This window comes from Protomyctophum parallelum, assembly GCF_964188405.1.
Source record: "Protomyctophum parallelum genome assembly, chromosome: 15".
Taxonomy (NCBI): Eukaryota; Metazoa; Chordata; class Actinopteri; order Myctophiformes; family Myctophidae; genus Protomyctophum; species Protomyctophum parallelum.
Genome location: NC_139710.1, coordinates 21,033,263 through 21,060,842, shown reverse-complemented (window position 1 = coordinate 21,060,842; position 27,580 = coordinate 21,033,263). Strand labels below are relative to the sequence as shown.

At 42.9% G+C, this 27,580-nt stretch overlaps 1 protein-coding gene across 1 annotated transcript in view; it reads right to left on the bottom strand.

The window, feature by feature from the left end:
* Positions 1 to 27,580, bottom strand: part of dapk1 (death-associated protein kinase 1) — an 89,552-nt gene that overhangs the window by 22,125 nt on the left and 39,847 nt on the right. The window contains exons 4-18 of the mRNA XM_083783901.1: positions 24,271 to 24,409; positions 21,839 to 21,968; positions 20,653 to 20,701; positions 20,382 to 20,408; positions 15,882 to 16,034; positions 14,844 to 14,889; positions 14,235 to 14,324; positions 13,509 to 13,601; positions 10,665 to 10,784; positions 9,530 to 9,628; positions 8,493 to 8,591; positions 7,232 to 7,330; positions 6,888 to 7,085; positions 5,764 to 5,961; positions 2,498 to 2,596 (exon numbers count right to left, since the gene is read on the bottom strand). Coding sequence (XP_083640027.1) covers positions 2,498 to 2,596; positions 5,764 to 5,961; positions 6,888 to 7,085; positions 7,232 to 7,330; positions 8,493 to 8,591; positions 9,530 to 9,628; positions 10,665 to 10,784; positions 13,509 to 13,601; positions 14,235 to 14,324; positions 14,844 to 14,889; positions 15,882 to 16,034; positions 20,382 to 20,408; positions 20,653 to 20,701; positions 21,839 to 21,968; positions 24,271 to 24,409 — 1,639 coding nt within the window. The remainder of the gene's footprint in view (positions 1 to 2,497; positions 2,597 to 5,763; positions 5,962 to 6,887; positions 7,086 to 7,231; positions 7,331 to 8,492; positions 8,592 to 9,529; positions 9,629 to 10,664; positions 10,785 to 13,508; positions 13,602 to 14,234; positions 14,325 to 14,843; positions 14,890 to 15,881; positions 16,035 to 20,381; positions 20,409 to 20,652; positions 20,702 to 21,838; positions 21,969 to 24,270; positions 24,410 to 27,580) is intronic.

The window sequence follows — 27,580 nt, the reverse complement described above, 5'->3', positions numbered from 1 at the left end:
GTTTTGTAGTCGACAGACAGGAACAACAGGCGGCAGCAACTTCCTTTTCCCTCTCAATAAAAGCTACAGGCTACGAGAGCTTTTATTGAGAGGGAAAAGGAAGTTGCTGCCGCCTGTCTCCTGTCTGTCGACTACAAAACAATACTACAACATGACGTAACGATATCATCCGCATCTTTAATGCCACTTATACAGTACTAGTCCTTACCCGTTCGAATATATGAACACCAAATTATGTACAGTGTGGGTAATGTGTGCTCGACCCGTCGTTGCTGTTGCAGACACAGACCCGTGTCCCGCGTCATTGTTGTAACTAACAATTTACAATTTAGGCATTTAGCAGACGCTCTTAATCCAGAGCGATTTACATTAAGCAAGAACAAAAAAGCATGGGAATACATCACATAGAAAGCATTTATCATGAAACATGAGTAAGCCAAGAACGTAACAGTGGAATATCTATATAATGAAACTATACATATAAACTATACATATATACTATACTATGTTATACATATATGTACCATGACGTGCTATGACTACATACAATGCAGTTATAGTGCTGTCTACATAACATGCTATGAGTCTGTATCAAATGCTATCTAAGTCTACAGAAATGCTATCTAACATGCACTAGCATGTTGCTAGTGCTTGCCAACGGTGAGCTAGAGCAGGGGTTCTCAACCTGGGGGTTGCGACCCCTCGGGGGGACAGGGGGGGGGGGGGACGGGGGGACGACGACACACACGACATGGCCGGGGTTCAATCCCCCTGGCCGGGACATAACAAAGACTACAAAAATGGGAGCCAACTTCATAAAGTTTTCACGAGTTTTAGGCTTGTGGAACAGAGCATCATTCTCTGTCATATGATATGACAACTCTACAGCTCATGAGGAAACTAGAGCTTTTCAAGGCATGCAACAGAATAACTTTTTGTTCAGTCTTGTGCCACCTTTTGTTAACTTTTTGTTCAGTCTTGTGCCACCTTTTGTACCTCTCGCTCTGCATAATGCATTATTAACTTATTGTGTCTGACAGATTTGTTTGTAGGTGTCACATTAGGTTGGGAACTGTATACCCATACCGTGACAATGTCCACTTAAATATCTGACATTTGAATTGACATGCGGTGAACATGGAGGTAGATAGAATGAGTGACTATACAACATAATAAGACTTAACCACTTTCGACCTCCCTATTTGGTGCACGTCATAGGCAAACATATTCCAAAATGTTGAAGAATATTTCAAAGTGTTTCAAAATAGTAGCACTAGCAGGGCTACAATCTCACATGTCTCATCGCGATGTGTGAGCTTGTCGAGGTGTATTCATACAATAAATGATCACATTTACACACAGGGCATTATGAAAAATCATAAAAAGATGAAATTGACAATGTTTCAAAATGACAGTGGAAGAGACACGGGTATCTTTAGGCCAATCAGCTCCGAAAACAATCAGATCAGTTTTGGATGGAATGGAGTGCAACTCCGTTTTAAGAGAGCGGTCCTAAATATTTAGACACTTGATTCGTTCTTTGTGCTTGCAGCGGAAGCCTGCATATTAAACCCTCCTCTGAGAGAAAGATCCGTCATCAGCTTTTCTACTTTCATTTCCCATAATTTGATGCAAACTAGCTCAAGCAGAAAATTAACTATCCGAAACCCTCATTGCACAAATAAGCCCTAATTTGAACGTCCACAAATTGAGCCAAGAAGAGATGAGCTCAGCTGAGACGTATAGAGCTATGCCATAATATTTTTCCGGAAGCACGTCAAAGCCACCCATTGAAACCTCTGCTGGTGACAAGTCCTTGTTCCTCTCTGCATGCTAATGCGTTCTCATCTCTACTGGACAGCAAAGCTATTCAGCTATGAACAGATTGACGCAGCATCATTAATCACATAACCAGAAGAGGCTCTTGACCAACCAACGCTTATGCCCGGAACACTGAAGCAATACAAAAGTGCTTTCATGTCCCGTTGCAAACACACCTTCAATACACGGCCATAGAATAATATTCATGCCATGAATAGAAAAGAACACACTTTGGCTTTATAGTTACCCCCACACACATATTCTTGTCATGAGCAATGCATCAAACAGTGTTCTCTGCAGAACATGAATAGGCCTGTCACAGCTATCACGTAATCGCCTAAATGATTATTTTTGCGCAATCATCAATTGCTAGTTTCCAAGTTGAAAAATGTTCATGTATTTTCTAAAACCTTTTTCAAAAATATTATAATTTGTGTTTATGCTTAGTATAAAGTTATTAAATATGTCAGTCGTTTTTTCTTTTATTTGTTATATCTGCCCTGTGGAACTTAAAGGCCTAAAAGCCGAACAGAAATGTCATTTTGATTCCCATGTTCAACGACAAAGCACAATTAAAATCGTTAACTGGAATTATTTGTGTGTCAATAATCGTCATAACATTTCATAATCGTGACAGCCCAAAATACATTGACAAAGCCGTTGATAAATGACTTACATTGGTGATGGCGTCGATGTTGGCTCCAGACAGGCAGAGATGGCGAACCACCTCCAGACCACCATTGTTGGCTGCCAGGTGAAGAGGAGTTCTCCCGTACTGGACAAAGAAACAAGATGGAACACGCATACAAATGTTTCATTATAGGCAAAAGTGGAGTACAGCCTGATGTCAATACTTTTTTTGCTTCAAAATAGTTTTTTGCTTTTGTTAACCCATTTAGGCCTGCCCTCAAAATGTTTAAAAATTCTTCTAAATCCTCCAGTTTTCTGAAATAAATATTTTCACGCTTTTTCAAAAATAGCAGATCTACGAGCTTGTAGATCTGCTATTTTTCAATATAGACAAAGTGCCAATCGGCACAGGTCTCCACCAGGGCAGGTCAGGTTGTGGCCTCATGGTGGCGCTATAACAGGCTGTTGAGGAAGATTTGGGCCGGAGGTTCGTGTTGGAGGGATGCAGGTACAATGTTTTTCCATGTGTGCATACATAAGTTGTATACAGATCGATGCAGTTATAGCTAAAAACAGGATTTGGCCTGTTATAGTGCCACCGTGAGGCTGATTTTGAGGAATAAATTGTGGCATGTCGTCCTCGGCCTAGTGAAAATGTGCGTGTATAATTTAAGGGAAATTGCACACTGCGTTTGTGATTTGTGGGCTTTTTTCGAAATGGACGAATCGTGTGAGCTTTGGAAGCCAATCTTAGCCAATCAGGATGGAAGATGGGAAATGGTGCCGCTCCGTGTTGATCACATGACTATGGAGATAGTGTATACCGATTTGCGTGAAATTTGGATAAAATCTGAAGGAGTAATAATAGAAAATGTGTTTTACATATGTCGGCCTCCTGGTGGCGCTATAAAGAGCAGATGTGAAAAATTCCAGGCAAAGGTTTTTCCTTGGCCTCTAGGGAGTTGGCATACAAAGTTATCCACAGATCCGTGCAGTTAGAGGTAAAAACACTTTTCGGCCAGTTATAGCGCCACCTTGAGTCTGAGTTGTAATTGTTCATGTGGCATTTTGTCCTCGGCCTAGTGGGAATGTGGGTGCACAATTTCACGGAAATCACGCGATGTGTTCATGATTTGCAGCATTTTGTTTGAAACTGAGCACTCCTGTGAATTTTGGAAGCCAATCTTAACCAATCAGGATGGAGTCTGAGAAATCTGAAAGACAGGTTTCGTTGAATGGCTCTAGAGAGACTGTGTACCAATTTGCGTGATGTTTGGACAAAATCTGTAGGTGTACTGTGCAAAAACTTGTTTTGCACAAAGCGGCCTCCTGGTGGCGCTATAACAGGCCGTTCTGGAAAGTTTGGGGCAGAGGTTCATCGTTGGCATCCAGGGAATGTGTGTGCAAAATTTGGCATCGACCGGATTAACGGTGGCCGAGATTAGCTGCTCACGGACACGGACGGACGGACACGGACGGAGTGCAAAACATACTCTCCCCACATGCCTTCGGCCTGGTGGAGACAATTATAACATAATGTTTAAAAGACCAACAGGGATTCCCGCTCAAAATGGGTTAAATCAATATATAATATATTGTGCTCCACTCTGTCAAAGTGAGGAAAATGCAACTAATGAGCACAAGATATCATATATCATTTGAAAAATGTGACATCAAATGTGACATCTAGACATTATTGAATATTACTTAGGCGATAAGTCATCATGCACATTTTATTGCAAAATAGTCAATTTGGTGGTTTCAGCATTAGAGCCAAGCTTTAAGGTGTCGTTTACCGCAGCAACAAACTTGATCCACTCCATGACAAACTACGTCTGTTATGTTGTTCCCGCTGACAGTTCACCACAAACAGAAATGCCAACAAAGCTCCCAGCTCTGACTGCATCTCGCCACCCATGTGATATGACATTTCAGAAACTCAATACATGCCGACAACAACAATTATGAATAAATCAAAACACAGGCTATAGTATTGCTCCTTGCCGATGCACATCGCCACCCAAAATGTCTCCCCGTGTGAAAGCTGAGAGGGTTTAGGGCGGCTGTCTGTGAAAAGCAATCCCCGTCTCGGAATACATTTAGAGTACTTGGTGTCAAAATAGGATGCGGCTTCGGAGGAGACAGAGGAATGTTTGGGGGAAGTGGTGCGCATCACAGGCTTACAGCAGGCAGGCATCATGTGCCTTCACATACAAAAAAACGGGTGTTAAGAAAACATGTATATACTTGCTCTAATTTGTAAAACAATAAAAAAAAAATATATATATATATGTACTTATATCCAATGTTTTAATACGTTGAATAAGTTGTAAAAAATCAAAAAAGGAAACGCATTAACTTCACTCTGATTAGGTTCAATCACAGGGCCCTCATTTCCACAAGTACTGTGTGATTATAGAGTAATTAACCATAATGTATGCCAATTTATGAGCCGTAAACAGAAACTGTGTGAGACAGGGTGAGCTTTGGGTCTCTCTTTGCCACATGCATTCCCCTCACCATGTAAACAAAACAAACTATCTAAATGGTAATTGTTCAATCAAAGCCACGTTGTGGCTGAGAAGTCTACAGTAAAAGGATGCTGAGGATATGGGAGAAAAACAGGAGCTGTATTCCATTTCACTCAGTGACTTTTTATTTTTGACACACGTTTTCATCACAATTTAGTCCTTATGCCAATTTGCGCTTATCTGTGTATTCTAGTTGCTTGTAACTGCTGCTAAAATAGACAACCACATGTCTACGCATGATGTCGAGATGTCCTGGCATTGAGGTGTTTAACCCATTCAGGCCTTAAAAAAAAAAAGTTTTCTAAATCATGACAATTTTCGGAAAGATTTGAGGCACATTTTAACGATTTTTCAAAAATAGCAGACCTACAAGTTCATAGCGCGCCACTCGGAACTTTACCCGGGCGAGACTGATCTCTGTCCATTAAAGACTGAATGTCCTCCTTTTTGAAAAAGGCAGAAGACCAAAGTCACATGTATGCACGCACACGTCTCCTCTGCATTCCAACCATCTGTCCTTCCTTTCTCTGTTACTGATCACTAGTTCAATGCAGACTACTTCTCTGCATTCCAACCATCTGTCCTGTCTCTGATCACTAGTTCAATGCAGACTACTTCTCTGCATTCCAACCATCTGTTAGTTAGTTAGAAATTAGTTATTTCCCGAAACACATAACAAATCTTGAAGGATTGTGAAAAAATCCTTGGCACAAGACATTCAATTTGGGAGTCCCCCCCCCCCCCCCCCCGCGCTGGAGTAGCGAAGCTGTGCTCTCCTGACCTTGTTAGCCAGATCCAGGCTGGCCTTGGCGTGGCAGATGGCCGTGACGATGGGCAGGTTGCAGTCCTTGCAGGCGATGTGCAGCGGCGTGTTGCCGTGGCGATCCTGCTGGTCCACGTGGCAGTGGTGTCTAAGGAGGCAGCGGACCACCTCCACCTGACACCTTCTGACGGCCAGGTGGAGCGCTGTGTGGCCGTCCTGGACAACACACACACACACACACAATGTTGAACTCTTAGTTAACCCATTAGGATCTGAGGCCGATTCTACAAAGCGCTATGCTTAATGTTTCTGCGCACGCACGCACGCACGCACACACACACGCACGCACGCACACACGCACACACACGACACAGTAAAAAGTTTGATTTAGCCCGATTTATATTCCTCAGAATGTTTTTTTTTTATATTGGTCTTAATATATATTATATTTATAATTACTATTAATATTATTATAAAACATTTCCCCATAGAAAATGACTTGTAATTTAAAAAATAGGATACCAGCGGAAGAGGGATAAATAATAATAATAATAAAAAAGTATATTTAGTTTGTTTTTTATAACTTGATATATAATTTTTTGTATTGTCCCTGTCAAATAAACACACACACACATATATATGAGACAAAGAAGGGGACTCCTGCACATCCAAAAAGACCCGTAGGAGGTGCAAGTCTTTGTTTCGCCGTGAGCTTCGTCAGGTGCTATGACCTGACGAAGCTCACGGCGAAACGCGTCATGCTAATAAATAAGTTTGATGCAGTAAGTTGTCCGTCTCTGTTCCCTGGAGTGTGCAGTCCCTTCCTTGGAAGGTTTTTCTCTTTTTTGATATATATATTATATATATATATATAATGTGTGTATGTTTATACATATAAAATCGAATATTATATTTTATATTCAAATATAATCCCCCCCCCCCCCATATTCAATGAATATTCAAAATTCAAATAATGATTTACCAGCCGTAATAGCCAATCATAAATTGCGATCCAACGCGCTGTGAACTAGTACTAGTTAGTACATGTGTTATTTGTGGCAGGTCGACAGCGTCGTAAGACGGCCTGTCCCAGACGAGACGTGGCTCGACGGTGGGGGGGGGGGGGGGGCGAGTGCCGCTACCTTGTCTGTGCCCTCCATGTCGGCTCCGTTCTTCACCAGGCATTCCACGATGTCGCTGAAGCCGCGCGCCGAGGCCGTCAGCAGGGCGCTCTCGCCCTCGCGGTTCCTGGCGTCCACCTGGCACCCCGCCTGGCAGAGGGCGTGCGCCACCGCCGAGTAGCCGTGCCAGGCGGCACAGTGCAGCGGGGTCTCCTGCTCCTGGAATGACGAAGACAAAACGTAGACACGGATACAGTTATATCTATCTATTCATTCACAAAAAACCTGTCTGTCTGTCTGTCTGTCTGTCTGTCTGTCTGTGGGTGTGTGTGTGTGTGTGTGTGTGTCTGTGTGTGTGGACCTACCCTGTCGGCCAGGTCAGGGTTAGCCTGGATACTGCAGAGGTAGCTGATCACGTCCACGTTGCCGTAGCGTGCCGCCACATGGAGCGCTGTTTCCCCACACTGCAGACCGGACAAAGAATAAAACCATTACCTGATGCCCCACCGGACAACGAAACAAAGCATTACCTGATGCCCCACCGGCGCTGCAAATGCTGTGTCAGCTAAAATGTTAGATTTAATTAAACAGAAACAAACAAACTAACTAACGTGATCACGTTCTCTGAGGCAGCGGTCCCAAAATCTTCTTTTTATATACAGTAGCATCAAAATCTGTTTAACAAAACAACATTAACCCTATTTTATACTTTTGGCTATGTAAAAATAGGCGATCTACAAGCTCACAATGCGTCACATTGGGACGTGTTGTGAGCATGTAGTGCGGCTATTTTCCATAACATTTAGAAAAATCTAGTAAAATCTGTGAAAAAGTTTTCATAAAAAAAAAAAAAAGTTTTATACACAAATCTCTTATGGGGGTGCCTGTCAGTAAATCTTTTCAGATGGGGGACTGCGGCTACATACATACCAGATCAGATTAGGGGTCCTTGACATGAAAAACTTTGAGAACCACTGCTTTAAGGTCCACAGTAATAATAGTTCTACATTTCAATGTATTCATTGAAATCTAGTGCCGTCGCCATCTTCATGTCAGCAATAATCACAAACAATAAGAGGGGTTTCTTCTGCTGCTGCTGGGGTGGAGGGGGGGGGGGGGGTTGCTGGGGTTAGACTGATTATAGAAATGAGACAACGCCTCGGGATTTTCCTTTTTAGTCTCGACGAAACCAGCATCACAAGAAGCAGGCGCGCGCACACGCACACACAGTCACACACACACACACACACACACACACACACACACACACACACACACACACACACACACACACACACACAGTCTGCTAGCCGTTCCCTGCAAGGCTTGTTTCTATAGCAACAGCATATAAGCGGATGAAAGACAGAGTAACTGGTTTTCTCCGCAGGTAGCTGCTGCAGTGTGCCGTGTATGGCTGCTGTGTGTAACCATTTATTTGTGAAGGTGTGATGTGCGCACTGTGTGTGTATGACTTTTTAAATTAAAACAGGTTTGAAGAGCATGGAGTATGTACTGACTGAGATTAATGCACAAGAGTAATGCCAGAATGTTTGTGGGGGGGGGGGGGGGGGGGAATACAAGTTGGAGAGAGGAGAGGGAGAGAGAGCTATAGGTACTCAAAGGTACCTTATCTTGAACGTCCAGAGGACACTTCTTTTCATGCAGGAATTTCAGGGTCTCGACGTGGCCGTGTCTCGCTGCGTAATAGATAGCGTTGGCTCCACTCTGCATGGGACGAGAGCAGAGAAGAAACGCAGAGGCATTTATCACACTCCCTGCAAACTGTTGATATCTTCTCTTGGCAGGAGCGTCCTTGGCACGTCAAGTTTTCAGATGGAGCAGCGATACTGCGTACTTGGGGATACACTAATTGCACTTGCATCGTGGGTTAGGCTAATTAACCCATTTTGGGGCGGGAACCCCTTTTGGTGTTTTAAACATTGTTATAATTTTTTGCTATTATTGAAAAATAGCAGATCTACAAGCTCATAGCGAGCCTGTAGGTCTGCTATTTTTGAAAAATCGTGAAAATGTGGCACAAATCTTTGAATATATATTCTTTCAGAGCCAACGTTTTTTTTTTTTTTTAAGATTTTTTTTTGCGGCTTACGCCTTTTATTGATTTTTTTTGAAGGGACAGACAGTAGGCTGACAGGAAACGGGAGAGAGATGGGGGGATGACATGCAGTAAAGGCCGTGTCGGGTCCGGGAGTCGAACCCGCGGCACACTGCGACTGGATTACCAGTCCGGTGCCCAGACCGTTACGCTACGGCCTGGGCCTGAGCCAACGTTTTTAACTCAAATCTTTGCTTCTGAGAGCTTCCTGGAACAACATATTTTCAGTTGGGGGTCGGTGGCCAATTAATTACATATCATTTTTGGGGTCCTTGACATGAAATATTGAGCACCACTGATGACAAACATGAGGTATTTCAGAAAAACGTCAGAATTTAGAAGAATTTAATTTCAACGTCAGGCCCAAATGGGTTAACTGTGAAGATAGCTGATTTTACACTGCAAATTGGGGATCCAGAGATGACGGTGGTACCAAATGGGGGTCAGAGGCCTAATGCATATCAAACAGGGGGTACTTGAACTTCAAAAGGTTGAGAATCCCAGGTCTGCAGTGATCTGCCGACAGGATACTGGTGAAGTCTGTCACCTTATCGTGAGCCTGGATCTCTGCGCCTTTACCCATCAGCACCTGGACGATCTGAATGTTACCGCCACCAGCTGCAATCAGGAGGGGAGGGGTCCCATGCTGAGAAACACACACACACACACACACACACACACACACACACACACACACACACACACACACACACACACACACACACACACACACACACACACACACACACACACACACACACACACACACACACACACACACACACACACACACACACACACACACACACACACACCTACACCTTTAATTTCAGTGTCAAATTAACAAGTATAATACAATTAGATACCCACATTTCGTTGTTTTCTTTAAAGGGCAGCTTCACTGATATTTTATACTGGAAAGTATAAGTGGAAACACAAGACCAACACACAGAGAGAACGGAATGGAGCAAGAGTCAAGAGAGGAAGGAAGAGAGAGGGTGAAACAGAGTGTGAGAGAGTTACAGAGAGTGTGTACAGAGTGAGAAGTAGTCCAGAATCCATCCAGGCAGCTGGCTGCCTCCTAGCAATGTACATCGTTCCATTTCTGTCTTAACTTCCTGCCTGTCTTTGTTTCCCCACTCTTTAACGCCTGGCCCCTTGCACTCTGTGTGACTTGACGTATGGTCCTTCTCCATCTTTCTCTCTTTGCCCGTCCCGTCTCATTGCTCACTCGCCTTTCCTTCATACTTGACTGAGCCCCTTACCATTACATCCCCCACACCCACGTCCCCCCCCCCCCCCCGTCAGCTGTCAAACAAACAGCCTTTCCTCCCTGTCAAGAGTGGAAGCCGGCGAGCCGCTGGAAGAAGGGAGAATTCATGGTTGACTGCGAGATTGCGAGATGAACAAAACAAGAGGAACCGTTAGTTAGTTGTTCTTTTGTGAGGGGGTGTATACTTTGTCAGGAGACTTTCCGTCAATGACGTTGGGCACCGAAAATAGCCGATCTACTACAAGCTGGCAACAAGTCGTCAGGCGGCACGTTGTGAGAATGTAGATCGGCCATTTTCTCCAAATGATGTAATGTAATGTGTTTGAAACTTGGATAGTGAAACATGACATTAGTAGATAATACCCATTCAGGCTGGGAAAAGGCCCTTGGTTTTGTGGGAGTGTGTCACCTTGTTGGGCTGGTTGACGTCGTAGCTGGTCAGGGAACCCAGCAGGTGTTGGAGGCCAGGCACGTTGTCATCGTTGATGGCGTGGATAATGGCCTTCATCACGAAGGAGTCTTCCTCATCCTATATGGGGATGAAATACTTTGCTTGTCATCCGTCATTTAAAACCCCGATAACAAGCTGAGTGCAGCATGTTGTCCCTCTCATGCTCTCTCCATCAGGTTATGTCTCTCTCCAATGACATTTCTCTTGCTCTCACAAATGCTCCGTTTACTGTCTCTGTCCCTTCTTTTTATAGGCACCAAGTCTGGGTAACAGACGACCTCGTGCAGCAGCAACACAAATTCACCAAATTCAGCAATTAATTCCTCCATCGTTGCCGTTCAGATGAATGACAAGGCAAGCAGAACTCATTAGAATCTTTCTCAGGCGCCAGCTAGGCATGTGACCCAATAACCTTCAAACAGCATCAGTGGAACAGCACCGGAATGAGCCGGAATGCTCTGCTGCACAGATACAAGGAAAGAGAAAAATACATCAAAGAGAAAGGAGGAGGGTGGGGGGGGGGGGAAGGAGAGGAGCGTGCGTGCGTTCGTGCGTGTGCGTATGTGTGTGTGCAAGGGAGTTTGCCCAGCCATGCGGAACACATTCTCCAACTTCATCGCGCTGCCAGGGCAGTGGTGATCTCTCGGGCCGACCAGGCAGGCACATGACACAGACGTGGCTGCGGCTGCCCTGGGAGTGCATCGTTTTAACTGGCATCTTGCAGTTAACAGCTTTATATTGAATACACCCTTCTACATTGTTTGTGGATTGTGCAGCTATTTTTTGTTTTGTTTTGAAATGTAAAGTAACGAGGTGGTACTGTCCATTACTGTATTACAGAGCAGTGGTTCTCAAAGTGGGGTCCGGGGACCTCCCAGAGGTTCTTAAGGGGGTTCCTGGGGTCCCGAGCTACATTAGTTTACAGAGCCTCAAACTTTAACACTTACATCGGCTATTTGAAAACAGCCGAAACATTTTAACAACACTGGGGGTCCCTGGCACAAAATATTTTCTGATAGGGGTCCACAGCCAAAAGCATGTTAATTTGGGGTCCTCGACATTAAAATATTGGAGAAGCACTCGAAGAACGCAAAATTGGGCACTAATGAGAAACACCTCAGAAGCACTTGCAATTTGGGCAATGGGTGCCCTGCACGATAAAATGCATGCAAATTACAGGCATTAACAAGTTATGTGAAAAATGTCTTTTATAACACTATATCTATTGTTGAATTACCTGAACTGTGTCAACTGTCTATCAGCTCTCCAATGAAAGGAGGAAGTTGCAATAAAACGTTTAGATAAGGAAACAGCAGGCCTTGGTTGGTTGATCATTAAGCCTGAGATCACATAGGGACAGTGAGAAATCTAGGATACATAACTGCCTGTTCACAATACAATCCTCCTTGTTAAATCTAGGATACATAACTGCCTGTTCACAATACAATCCTCCTTGTTAAATCTAGGATACATAACTGCCTGTTCACAATACAATCCTCCTTGTTAAATGTACAGTAGGATACATAACTGCCTGTTCACAATACAATCCTCCTTGTTCATTTGACAGTCAGAGTCACACACTTTTTTGAAGATAGCTAAAATAGACGATCTACACGCTCACAACGTATAGGTAACCTGATGTATTGTGAGGATGTGGATTTGCCATTTTCGCAAATGTTTGCCTATTTTTGCTGAAGGTTTGCCTAGATCGCCGATACAAGCGGCCAAAAACAGTGAGGATTTTACTGGGCAGACACCAGACAAACACACCAGGCAGCATGTTATGATCACCTGCATAAATACACATACTCAGTGTAGTAGGCAAACACACATGCAGACGCTTAAACACACACATCTTTCTTCAGCTGAAGTGCATTCATTAACACTAGTCCCCCGAGACTACCCTGGGTTTCAACGCTCAACATTGCGGTGGCTTCTCAAACAAGCATGGTGCTCTGGGGAATGTGGTACTAATCGGTTTTGCCGGGACATTCTTCAGAAACGTAATTGAACCCAAAGTAGCTGAGGTGTAACTGAAAGCTATGAAATCAGCATTGCAAATTGCACCACAATCTGAAACCGTCTACCGGCTGGTTATACTGAAGATATGGTGAGGCGATAAAACAGTAACAGCAGTATTTCCTTAGGATGGAGTTGTAGCAGCGATGGTAGACAATATTGTTCTTTCTCATGCTGGCAGATACTCAGTCGCATCCAGGTGACTGAGGCTTAACTATACACACTACATACATTAGGCTACATTTATGCACAGTAATGAGCAGGGGAAAATGTCTGTCTAGTTTACATTACGAGTTGTAATAAAAGTATAATCTTTAAAACAATTATTGACATTCACTGAACAAATCGGCCTGGCAGGTCCTCGTGTCAGTGGGTAGCTTACCCGTGGGTAGACTACTGTATCAATATGTATATGTTCTAGTATATTCCTATCAAATCCAACAATGCTCTTTAATGGGTTTTGAGGTGACGTCTGACCATTGACTCCAACGACCAACGATGCATCATTGGGAGTGGTCAGGTTACTCTGTAGACTAGCGTTTATTCCATTTACCCTCAATTTGCAATTGTCGCTCTGGAGCATCTGCAAAAATGACTAAATGTCAATTGTAACGTAAAATTACCATTGATTTAACTGACCACCGATTCTATTGACCACAGATTCCATTGACCATTGATTCTATTGACCACCGATTCCACTGACCAATGATTGACACTGACCAACAGCTGCCATGTCAATATGCTCCATCTCAATCTGGAGTAGGGAAAGCAGCAGCAGCTTACCAGCGTGTCCTCACTCCGTGCGACACTGATGTTACTTCGGGACAGGAAGGAACGGGACAGGCGGTTACATAAGGAGATGAGACGAACCGATTGCTGGAACAGAGAAGAACAGATACGAGTGAATGATTGTCCAGCGTCTACCTGACTGGAAAGGCTATGGCCAGGTCACGTTAAAGGGAATTGATTTAGCTGGGGAGGAACTTGGAAATGGGAAGAGGGAAGCCATTATGGTTTGTGGAGTGAAGCGGGCGTAGGTGTGTGGTACGTGTGTTAGTGTGTGTTTGTGTGTGTGTGTGTGACAAAATAGTTGACGTTTTATACATGGTTAGTTTCCCCTCAATTGTCATATACTCTGCGTGTGTGTGTGTGTATTTGATTTCTCCTTGTTGAGCTGTTCTGTCATTCAAATTGTGTCTTTGGAGGTCAGATTTTGTTTTATACTTTTTTATTTCAAATGAACAATCTACATTTTGTTCTGAACTCCGCTTGCCTCCTCATTACGATGCTCATCACACAACACGCCAGAGGGACAGCGTGAGAGCAGTCAACCCACCACAGACACAGCTGCTCTCATTAATACTAGCATGGGCCGTATGGCAAAGACCTGTTCAACTGTAATTATATTAGATGTGCGTGTTGTTTAAAAATACTGTTTTTAAGCTATTGGTCAAGTTTATGCTAAATGAAAGGTCTGAGTGTATGCATATAAATGAACACAGGACCTACTTTCCATTTTCTCCGTGCTGCAAACTTCTTAAACTTCTCCATGTTTACAGCAGACTCCTTCCGGCTCAGTGCTTGCTGTGTGTCTTTTGGCTGGTTTGACAAAGCGGAAGATACGTTGATTAACCACCTATATACTTTGTCATACAATGAATAGCAAAAATAGCTGATCTACATGCTTGTAGGTCTGCTATTCTTTGCTAATTTCTTTCATTTCTTTATCTTGTCCATAATGACATGCCCAAAAAGGGGATGCCAGGTTGAAAGTGGTGAATATCGATTGTCACCATAACATTTTTTATTTTTTTAAGGTGTAGGGAAACGGAAATGGTGGACATTTTATTTAGAAGTTTCAGCCTGAAACGCTGGTTCTGAAGTTTCTGAACCAATCTGAGCGTCGCATCCCTCCAGGCTATGGGGTCTCAAAGTCTGTGACACTTTTAGACCACGGATATGGTCTAAAAGTGTGAAAAACGTATTTTTCATTTCACTACGCCTTTTAAAACCAAAGCCAAAAACAAATAAATAATCTATCTATTGTATCTATAATAAGTCAAGTTTTGCTGTACAAAATTAACATTTAAAATATCAACTTCGGCTGACGGATCTAACCTTGATCCAGGGGTGCTGGAGGCTGTCCTGAATGGTCATTCTCTTTCTAGAATAGAAAAAGCATAAGAGTTGGAATCTCTTAACATAACAATGTGCTCTGCATCCAGGACAAGCATAAAAAGGAACACAATTCAACGTAGCAGCTCTAGACTGCACCCAGTATATCTCACTGACATAATGAGTTTGAGTCACAGCCTTCTGGCTTCTGGTTTCCCCTGTTGGAAACCAGAAAACTAAATAGGATAGTGTAGGATAGTGTAATGTCCATTACTCTTAACTTGATGAAAAAAACCCTGAAGAGGTACAGTACAGTACAGTACAGTACAGTACAGTCGGTGAAGTCACCCAGCAGATGGCTGTTCAAATGTCTCATGTAAGCCCCCCCCCCCCCCCCCCCCCCCAGGGGTGGGGTTACAGGCGATTTTCACTTTAGAATCTATTTGGAATTAAACAAAAGGGTGATGGGAGCGCAAACCCCGCTCACACCAAAATCTCTTTATTCCTGCAACACAGTATCTGACAATGTAGGCTTATTTTGACCTGGACGCAAAGGTTAGTCATCTCTTTGTGCCTGCCGATTGATCATTCCCACCGAGTTTGTTTGTCTGCCGATCATCCTCGCCATGTCCATGAAAATCTTGGCTTCACTCAAACCTGCACAACAGATTGTTGTATAGCTGATGCATGAGACTTGTTTACCGATGCATTTCGCAATGCATTTCCAATGGGAGTCACATGGTTTGACACAACATTTTTGTTGTATGAGGGGGAGGGGGGCAGTCGAAACACAGCCGAAAGCCGTGCAACAAAAATGTTGTGTCAAACCATGTGACTTCCATTGGAAATGCATTGGGGCGGCCATGACACTTACCCTTTGTTTACATCTAGCATCCGACAATGTTGTATGCTAGATGCGAAGGTGTGAGTGAGGCCTAAAAGAGGAGCACAATAATACCCTGTGTGTGTGTGTGTGTGTGTGTGTGTGTGTGTGTGTGTGTGTGTGTAATCAGTCAGAGAAAAGCTGTATGTTGCGCATACTTGGGGTCTTTGATAAGCAGTCGTGCTATGAAGTCTTTGGCCAGGGCGCTTGTGCTGCTGAAGAACTCCTCGTCGAAGGTGTAGTCCACGGCCGACACATTGGCCAGCGTCTCCTGCTTGTTGTCACCCAGGAAGGGAGAGGCACCGCTCAAACTGGAACAGGAAACAACTCCACTTAGTGGAACCGCAAATGCTGCCTTGCACAGAATCAGAATGAATCGGAAATTGAAGGTTTTCAGAAACCTTAGGTCAGGCCCTAGAAGGCGTTCCCAGATTCGGGCCTCAGGCATCAATGGGTTAAGAACTAACGCCAATGTGGCGCTTTTTGAGCTTGTAGGCTATTTTGGCTTTTTTTACTCCTTTTTCTAAAAAAGAAATTCTAAAAACTTTTGCCGACCAAAGCAGCTGTCTGTCTGTCATGATCTTACTTGTCCCTAGTGGGGTCCAGTAATCAAAAGGAAGGAGATGGGATTGCATTTCAGTTCAGGGAGTAACTCAGTGATTGCACTGATTGGCTTCAACCCTGGAAACTGAAACTAAGACCATGTTGATGTGAAAACGTGATTACGGAACAAGCCTTTGTTGCTGGCTCATTAGTCGCAGCAGGCCGACATCAACCTAAAGGAGTGTGGAAGTCAAACACGAGCAAGGGGAAAGCCACTTGGACTGTTTTCAATCCTCTCATCTACTCCTACAGTACCACTCAGATCGGACCTCAGGAATGTTAACTACTTAAACCCTCTATTCTTAGTCCGACGGACCTGAGTTACAACTGTACATGGACAACGTCTACGCCAAAATCTCTTATCCAAAAACAGCCGATCTACAAGCTCACAAGGGCTTCACAACATGTCACGTCGCGACGTGTTGTAAGCTTGTAGATCTGCTATTTCTTTGGCAAACCTGGTGAGCATTTCTCCCTCTGACTTAGAAGTCTGGCTGAAATAAAAATGTGTTTTTTCACCTTCTTGGTGTGTATTATGCGGCAGTGCTGTCAACGAATATTCCACATTCAAACCTATATTCAAATATTAAAATAAACAAACGTTTAAATGTGCAAATGAAGGTTGGAATTAAAAAAGGGGGTCCCTGGGCTGCTGAAACCTTGTACAGCAGCTGGCCTTGTAAGATCCCAGAGCCATCTGTTTGCAGACTGCAAAGCTACACTTCAAGTTACACCCCTCCCTTGCTGTGCGTAGACAGACAACCCCGACTGGGCACGGAATGCACATGGGAATCACACAGCATCACTTTAATTGATTGAAAATGTAGATCCAACTGAAATGGACGATCCATTTGGTAATGATGTCGGTCAAATTCACGACCAGACCCTCAGGGTAAAACCTTGTTTGTTGTCACAAACGACATTAGTTAGTGTGCCTTCATTTTATTTACACAAACACATTACACATTTCTAGGCTTCATGAGTGCAACTGAATAGATTGGTTCGATTGCAATTTCCCGTTTCATGTCACGAGAAAGATTGTTCCATCACAGCAGGTCGCTCGGAGCGATGCATTTCCGTTCTCCGTAAAACTACAATTAACAGCCTGGGTTTTATTTTAAACCATTATATGAATGAACCTTATTAGTATAAGCCAAGAGAATAATAGAATAAAATGAATCATTCATTCATATTCTATATTAAACATAGATAGGTTCTTGGTTCTTCTTAAATCTTCACCAAAACACCCCTAACCCTTAAACATTAGATGAGACATATCGATGTCAATACGTCATTGTATACACAGGTTCGAAACAGGCCTTTCTGTGTGGAGTTTGCATATTCTCCCCATGTCCCCTAGAGTAGATACTAGGTAGGTAGGTAGGTACCCTCACAAAAAACATGCAGTAATCCTGGTAATTCCTTAACGAAAACGGTGGGAAGTAATATCGGGTACTGTATACTGTGAGTTTAAACATATCAGACCATTGATATGGTCCTTTAGCCCCCAACACTACTATGGGACCCGCAAAATGTCTTCACGTTGCAGAATTTTGCTCATCAAGCTATCCTTGAGAGGACACTGGGTCATCACAAACATAGCATTACAAGAGAAAAACGCACGCCCCAGCGGCCCCACACACATTGTCAAATGGCCACGCCCTGGACGTGGAGTCAGTCACAATTGGTTCAGGCAATTAAACCAAATGTGTCACTCTGACCAACTCTGGTCTTTCCTGCTCCATGACACGCTGTCCAGCTCATGGACTAATTACCATGCCAGCTGGGACAAAATGTAAAGAGTCATGCTCAGACTCTGTCTGGCAGAAATATACATTTATTGACTATATAAATTGCAGCTCCACAAACAAATTATAAAAAGCAATTACGGCAGTCACAGACTAGTGCAGGACAATAATGGCGGGGAAACATTGACTTACAGTACAATTACAATGACATTTCCCCTACCTTTTGTTTTATAGAATGCATCTGAATTCTGAAACATCCTACAAAAGATGTATTCTAGCTATCTATATCTGTGCATGTTATATATACACAAACACACCAACAATGACACATGGCCTTTAAATGAGCTTGTACAAGCTGAGAATAAGGATATTCTCTACATGGTTCCAATGAACATTAAGTATATAGGATCAAAGTGTCACACAATGTCGGTGTGTTCACATAGTGGCATAAAACAATAATGGCCAAACTATGTTGCTGGCTTCGCTACAGCTCGCGACACTCCATATAGGGCCGTATCCATATATGGAGATCACGACACCGACCTCATCAAACCCTGGATACAGGGAGAAGACGGGATCATCACCTAGATCTGCATACAGTATATGGAGCCGGGCCGGCAACTCTACATCCGACCTCAAACCCTTAGATCTCCATATATGGAGCTGACCTGTTCTGACATTCCATATGTTGATCCTTGATATCTCCGTTTTGAATGTTACCTGAACATTCAACAGGCCCGAAAATTAAGGCCCCGGCACTACCTAGCCCCTCATCAAACCCTGTACACTCAAGACACTGCCCCCGCCGACACCCTCTGATCTCCATATATGGAGCTGACCTGTTCTGACATTCCATTATGTTGATCTGACATCTACTCATCAAACCCTGTACACTCAAGACACGCTCCATATATGGCCAGTACGGAATTCATTCCATATGTTGATCTGACCTCTACTCATCAAACCCTGTACACTCAAGACACGCTCCATATATGGCCAGTACAGAATTCATTCCATATGTTGATCTGACCCCCCCTATGCCAAAGCACCAGTCCAGCAGTCTGCCGCCACCCGGGCGGATGCGTGCACGTGACCTCAGGGCGTCTTACTGGTATAGTAGGACTGCTGAGAGGTAACGGTGAAATGGGGAGGAAGGGGTTAACAAGCTCTGGTGGGATGCAAGGTCAGTGTGTGAATCTATGCATCCAGCCAGTTTGAGATACGTAGCTGTCATTGGTGGTAATGCACTCACTATTCACCTAGCACATTGTCAACAGAATATTGCTGTCACACCGAAATCACCAACAACACATCCACAGTGATAGTTTAGGGTCACAATCAGCCCACCGATACTTTGGAACGTCTGAGACGGAGCGCAATATCTCTCAATGGGCCTGGTCTTTGACATACTCAAGAGGATCATGCAGTGCTCAGTGCTCTAGAGTGAGTGATGACCATGGCATAACGCAACCCTGTCGTCTCTGTAGATACCAATATACCAATATGTTATGATATATTACAATATGATTTGCATCGCATAGCATTGCATTACTGATCGAGTACAACGGACCACAATGGAAACAAGCCTCCTGGGGCTTTTATCCTTTTAGCCTAACCTTTGACCTGCAGTCCTGCACTGTTAACAATCTTGTTAATAAAGTATTCAATCAATCAAACCCGCCATCTCCCGTTTACCCGTATCTGTGTGACGTCGGTGGCCGACCGGACACCTCTTTAGGACACCTCGTTAGGACACCAGTGCAGAAGTAGATCTTAGTCTATTCATTATGAATGGACACCTCTTTAGGTCACCAGTGCAGAAGTAGATCTTAGTCTATTCATTATAAATGGGAGAACACAGCTTCTGACTGGTTCTTTAGTCCCAAACATATTAAACCCATTCTTCATCCAAGCTACACCCCTTCCAAACATTCTGCCACTAAGACAAATATCAGGAGAAGATCAACTTTGCTATATCATCATTTTCTAGCAACAATAATCATGGTAATGTTCACGAGACCTGACATCAGAACCTGGCGGCCACTTAGGAGACAATTTCTGCACCTGGGATGGCACTTCTTCCTAAAAATAATTATTTAACACGTTGATTTTACAGACATTACAGCACAGTTTCTGTCATTTAGGTGACGCACATTTACAGATTGGTTTACAATGAATGAACAGGTCAAGGATCCAATGTCTTGCTCAAGGACATTTTGACAGGAAAAAAACTGTTCCTGCCGTGCCTCACACTCACACTCACACACACACATACATCCTAAGTGAGCTGTCAGGTAAAGTACTTACAGTATGTAGGTTATTACACCAACACTCCTGGGAGAGAATGGGAAAGAGTATAGAGCAGAGAAGCAGAGAGAGAATATCTGAATTATGAATCTACGCTTTAACATTCTCCATTGTAATGAAGATAAACAACGAGCTCAAAGTGACGCAGTGTTAATGAATGCACAAATGGAACGAAATCTCAAGAGATATACACAAGTGAAATGACTGTATGTGTATTAAATGATGAGCATTGTGTGTGTGTGTGTGTGTGCGTGCGTGCGTGCACACTCACCACATGTCTGCCTCCAAGCCCAAAGGCTCATAATTTACCACCTCTGGAGCTACAAGACAAACAATTATGTTCAGTTCAACACTTTCCATATTCATCTATGCATTTTGCTTCCATGTGTAAAGTAACCATGATCCATGCATCACAGTGTAGTCCTGACATGAAGATAGACAAGTCAAATGATGTGTCGATAATGACCATATAAGAACTGTGTATGGAGACTGAGAGTGAGAAAGAGAGACATGTGAGAGTCATCAACAAAATGGAGGGAATAAATATGAAATGCCTTTCTGAAGCAAATATCTCATTTTGCATTGCAGTGGTCCAACATTATTATCTTTATAGATACATGTATTATTATATTATAACATCTGATTTCTGTCGGCCTGGGCCATGGCTCAGCGGTCCAGGCACCTTTGGCTGGTAATCCAGTCTGGCAGTGTGGCACGGGTTCGACTCCCGATCCCGACGGCCTTTACTGCATGTCTTCCCCCCCCATCTCTCTCCCCATTTCCTGTCAGCCTACTGTCCATTTAAAATGATTTCTGTCCCCCGAAATCTAATGCAAGCACTTTGGCAAGGACTGTTCTCTAGTGTCAGCTACCAGGGCCATTGATTGGTCTTTATTTAGACCACTGGCACAGAGTGGACACTAAATGAACGCACAACAATGTATAGTTGTATACCAATGAGGCTGGGCAGCTGGGACCTGGCAGTTTTGGAGCACAGCCGCCTGCCAAGCAGGTGGTCAACAGGCACAGATAATGGCCTGGGCAGGGCCAGGGCTGTGTGTGTGTGTGTGTGTGTGTGTGTTTTGGCATGTCAGAGCAGTAGTCCTCTAATAATCTCCAGCCAATTACTGAGTCCCCAATGGCCCAGTTGGCACCTGCTTTTCTGGCATTAGGGGTGGGGGTCCTGCTAATGTTCAGGACCTACATGTGCAGTTGTGTGTGTTGCAAATTACTGCACATGCATGATGTCTTTGTGTCTTTTTACATCTCTCATGTTTGTATTTCTAACTCTACAGACTCCTAAAACCTGTTCTTCACAATAGCAGACCAAGAGCATGCACGCGCACACCCACCCACCCACACACACACCCACACACACACACACACACACACACACACACACACACACACACTGCAGTGAGATGTTACGAGGTCAGTCTCGTAAGAGGGTCACTGACCTACAAATTCTGGAGTTCCGAAAATGTTTTTGAAATCGTTGCCAAAATCTATCTTGTGAGCCAGGCCAAAGTCGATGAGCTTGATGCGCGGATGAGGCACAGTTCTGTTCAGCAGCATTATGTTCTCCGGCTAAAAGGGGACAGACGGAGACACACACACACAAAAATGAAGATAAAATTTTATTCCTTAACCGATTAGAGTAGTCGTGAAATACAAACAAGAAAACCAGGAACATGCTGACAGGAATGAGAGCCTTGGAAGTCCCATGCAAAACAGGCCTCTCGAGGAAGTGGGCAGAGAAAAGGAAGTCAAAGATGTGCAGAAACGTAAAGCCAAACAACAGAGGCCGGACATTCCAATGAACACAACACCTCCTTTAGCCGAGGCTATCTGTTCTCAAGGCGTAATGCATTAAAAGCTCTTTTGACTGGTCTTGAGGCCGACATTGAGGGATTTTAGTCAGGGGAAAGAACTATAACAGATTGCTTGTAAACCACAGCAGCTATACTCAATTTCAGACAAATGGTTAATTTCAGACACCCGAGTTATACTTAGTTGTGCATGGGTGTCGTCGAAAATAGGGTTTTTTGTTGCTATGTACAGTATATAACAACATAAGGTTTTTCCAGAAAACCTAGATCAGGATTTAGAAGGCGTTTTTAGAATCTGACCTAGGTTTAAATGGGTTAAGATTAAGAAGCACTAACATGATCCAGTTTCTGTCAGAAGATGGGTGGATTATATCTGCAGTATCGCTCTTGTTTTTATAGCATGGCTCTGCAGGGAGGCTAGCCTTCTATGGGATGGATGGTCTGTCTTATGTCCCTGTCAGATTAGCACCAATTGTTTTGTGCACACCGCCAGTAGGCCACAGAGGTACCTCCACTAAAGGTTTTTTCCCACATGTTTATACTTTTTTAAATGTTTTAATAGCAGTCACTGGGGTGACTTTGGAGTCAACCACTCACGCTTATGGAATGGAAATATCAGAAGGCAGAAGATTTCAATGGTTCTGATTCAGCTATTGGTTTATCAAGAAACATATATCCAATCATCTTATATTTCATATGATCTTATTCTGTCGTTTAATGCACGAGTGAGGAAGACAATGATCACCGATGACGTAAGGCCATGGGGCTTTTCTTTCAAGAGATTTTCTTTTCTTAATGGAACAGATTTGACAGAATCCAACTGGGCCATAATTAGGCCTATATATTGCTGATGCTCAAGTTCAAATAGCCTTACAAATGACATCACAGAATTCAACTAACAAACAAATGATGTCATGCTAGTCAATACTAGACTGTAAATAACAATAAGCGGAGGAGGGGGTGGGCTGGTGTTTGTTCTGCCATTGATTTGATGTGGCTGGTTGAGCACAGTTCTAATCGTTTAAGTGGGCCTGGAGGGTTTTATGGCCTGAACTCTGACTTATGGTTCAAGCAGGTTAAGTGATGAAAGTCTGACTGGACAGAGAGATGCTCTTTAGAAGCCTGCTCTAAAGTTAAGAGGACATTTCTTTATTTAAAAGGGCAACGCCAACATCACAATTTTTTAAAACCTGAATGAATCCCATATTCTCTTGTCAGGAGGACTTGTATAATTCAGACTTCGCACAGTGCATTCTGTTGGTCGAGAGATCACGCTGTGCTGGAAATAAACTAGCCTATGGTACTTGAGACACGAATCATTTTTGAACGTCCTCCTCACGAAAGAACAATATGGTTGGGTTCAAAATCGGCAAAGTTGTCCCTTAAGCGGACAGGGAATCAATAAAGTTGACTTAAAAAACTGTCATAACAGTGAACCAAAATGTTATACAATTCCCTGAAGTGGTGTCAAGTCTCACATTGCCTTGGACTGCATCCTGCCAGAACCTTCTCTTCCGTTTATCCGCTACATAAAGTAGCGGATAAACAGGTCTAACGCCAAACCCTGCGGTGCTGAAGACAAGTCGCAGCACACTGCACTCACTACCAGCATCCCTGTATACTTTCCCCTCATATTACAGCATGTTGAGGCTATGTGTCCATTTATCAGAGAGATATATGGAGATTATTATTAGTTATTCAGTAATAGAACAGAAATATCGGCACAGAGGATTATCTGAGGATAGAAGACTCTCACGGTTTAAACTTCTTATGTTCAGTGTCTGTCAACCTTTCCATTTTTTGTTATTCAGAGTGCATGGTTCTGATTCACCGCCTCACCCCCTTTTGGTGTTTGGTGAGCTTGTAGGTCTGCTATTTTTGAAAAATCGAAGAATGACTGACATGGAAACATAGCTTTTTCAGAAAACTGTCAGGATGTAGAAGACATTTGTAGAATCTGATCTCGGGTCAGAATGGGTTAAGAACGTGTGACGTGTTGCATTGACAATAAGAACCTGTGGTGTCTCTAGTCTATATCTGGGTGTGTGTTGCAGGCATACCTTGAGGTCAAAATGGGATATTTGTTTGGTGTGCAGGTAGAAGACCCCGTCTAGAATTTGCTTGAGGAACTGTGTGGCTTCTTCCTCCGTTAGTGATTCCTTCTCTGCCAGGAAGTCAAAGAGCTCACCACCAGCCACCCTGTACGAAGAGAAGGAGAAACGAGGAGAGAGAGAGAGAGAGAGAGAGAGAGAATTAAATGGTGGGATTTCATCTGCTCAGTGACTACCAATCTCCTTAATACGGCAGCACTAATCTTAGATTCCAACACATTCACACACCCCTGCATGATTTTAATCAATGTCTGTCATTGTTTGGGGCTGAAAATAAACGACTTCATTGCCCATTTAAAGACTGTTTTTGCACCCCAGCACCATCCCCTGTACTACTAGCACTAATTAAGGGTTGGGATACACATTTTCATGGACAAGAACAATCCGAGAAAACCCAGTGTGACAGACTTCACTTAAGCCCTAAAACTTTCACCACTAATCAAATTGCAATGAACACGTTGTGAGCCAAGTCTAGTTTAGACATTAATCCTCTTATTCTCGCTTAGATCTGAATCCAATTAATCAGCTACTGTATATTCATTCAAGTTGTATTTATTCTCGAAATTACACAGAGTAATTAAACTCATTTTCAGTGTCATCGAGTAGTACAATATCATATAGAAAAACATCACAATACATCAGAAGATCAGGAAAAGAAAAACAAAAGGTATACATGTGAATTACATAGGTTTACAAAAACAGTTACATATTGTGGGGGTCTGTATGCTCACCAAGGTTTTAAAACAACTTAAGCGTACCAATGTGGTCAATTTTAATGTCGTTTGCAGGTCATTCCATGTATTAGGGCCACAGAAGCTAACGGCAGATCGACCAAGTTCAGAGTTAACTTTTGGTACCTTGAGGGTAATTTGGGGAAATTACTTGACCGGGTGTGGTAGGGTTCAGAGTCCCATTTCAGAAAAGATGAGATGTCTTTAGGACAATCTCCAAACATGGCTTTATACAAGAACAGGTGCCACTGCCAATGCAGTTCTGGTCTCTCTGTCAGGGAGGACCATCCAACCTTGTTGTATAAGATACAAGGTGAGTACCATAGCTATCACCCGTAATAAATCGAATCGATGAGTGATAAACAGAGTCTAGGCCGGGATTTAAGAGTGGATGCTACTGCAACTGCATGTCTATAGATTATGTCTATATAATCCAAGACAGGCAGGAACACTGTCTCAACTACCCTCTTTCTGCTAATGACAGGAAAGCTGGCTGTATTTCTATACAAAAAGCCAATTCACAAGCCAAGTCTCTCATCAATCTCTCATCAATCCAAATACCAAGATATTTATACTCTGTGACTCTTTCGATATCAGCTCCATTCATAGAAGATATGCGAATGTCATTATAAAGAGATTTTTTGGGGCTCTGGAGAACAACATGAATATTGTTTTGCTGATGTTCAACATCAATCTGAGACCAATAAGGGCATCCTGGAGGACGTTAAAAGAAAGCTGTAGGTTTTCTATTGCGACTTGTATATAGTCTGCTGTACAATAAATGACAAATATCAAATCAAGCACAATCAAATTATGATCCTTTGTACATTTCATCACATTGCAGTGCACGCTGTCAGATTATCATATAAATGGACATTATCCACAACTTCCCGCTTCAAGGCATTTTAAACGGAAAGTTTCTTATCTTTTCCAAACATAGCAATCATCTCTGACAAAACTCTATTGACATAGTTCATCCACACAAATACATTTTCATTTCAGTGATTTTTGTAGTAGTGCAACTGTAGTGCATTTAATTGATGCTGGCCTGGTTGGGGGGTAAAACTATCAGAAAAAATTATTGGAATATCACAAATATCTTTGACTCTTGATATTGGTATTTGATGAATCTAAACTTTAAGTTATTCGTTTTTAGTGATTGAGTGATTCAGTGAAACAAGAGAATGGTTTGAAGAGAGTAGAACAAGAAAGCATTGGACACATCTTGGGTGCAGATGATAATGAAAGACACGGCAAGAAACACGGCAAGAAAGGAGGAGAGAGACCAGATACTGTAATTACTGCCATGCTTAGTCTATCCTCAAACACATCCATCACCTTGCGCACACACACGCGCAGGCGCGCGCACACACACACACACACACACACACACACACACACACACACACACACACACACACACACACACACACACACACACACACACACACACACACACACACACACACACACACACACACACACACACACGCTTCTAATAACCAGATTAGCTACACATCTGGAACGAGATAATAAGGATGATAATGACCTTGAGACCTTTCCCTCCCAAAACACAGGTTTTGCATGTACACCGCTTAGTTTATTGTGGTAATGAGCTAAGTTTCACTTTCACATCTGGAATTCACTGGAATAATTGTCTCTGTTCTTGTACAGTAATAGTTCATATTTAAAGGACAACTTTAGTTTTTTTCAACCAAGGTTCATGTTTTAGGTTGTTATTAGAGAAAGTAAAAGATGAAAGATCTTTTTTTTTTTTGCTGCTTTCTTTCGTTTTAGGGATTTTAGCTGTTTTTGACAGGGGGGGCGGGGGCATTCGAACATGGGGCTAAATATGTATTTCTTTACAAAATGTTATAGCGATTTATTATTTTATTATTTACTATAGTCCTACTAGACCCCAAGAAATTATACTTGACCACAAAAGATCACGGAATCTTCTTAATGTGTCAAGCTGGCATATTGAACCTATGACACGCAGTGTGGCTTCCCCCAGTAGGCCTCCTTCACATTCAGTAGATCCTGTGATCTTTTGTGGCCAGATGTAATTTCTTGGGGTGTAGTAGTAGGTAAATAATAAAAAACTTAATCACTATCAAATTTTGTAAAGAAATACATATTTAGCCCCATGTTCGAATGCCCCCACCCCCCTGTAAAAATCCCTAAAACGAAAGAAAGCAGCAAATAAAAAACAATTAACACTCATCTTTTACTTTCTCTAATAACAACCTAAAACATGAACCTTGGTTGAAAAAAACTAAAGTTGTCCTTTAAGCATCATGGCGGCGTTGCATACCAATCACGAGCCTTGGTGTCTCTCCTAGATTCATATCACGTAAATAAGCAATTTAATTTAACCATTTTTGCAACATGGAGAGATAGGCCAAGTCATTTAGAGCAGGGTTTGTAATGCCATTGGTTTATATTTATGCCTAAGGCGCGATTCATACTCCTATTTTAGAGCCGAATAAAAGTCGGTTCGGCTCTGTAGAGCCTACAATGTGACGTCA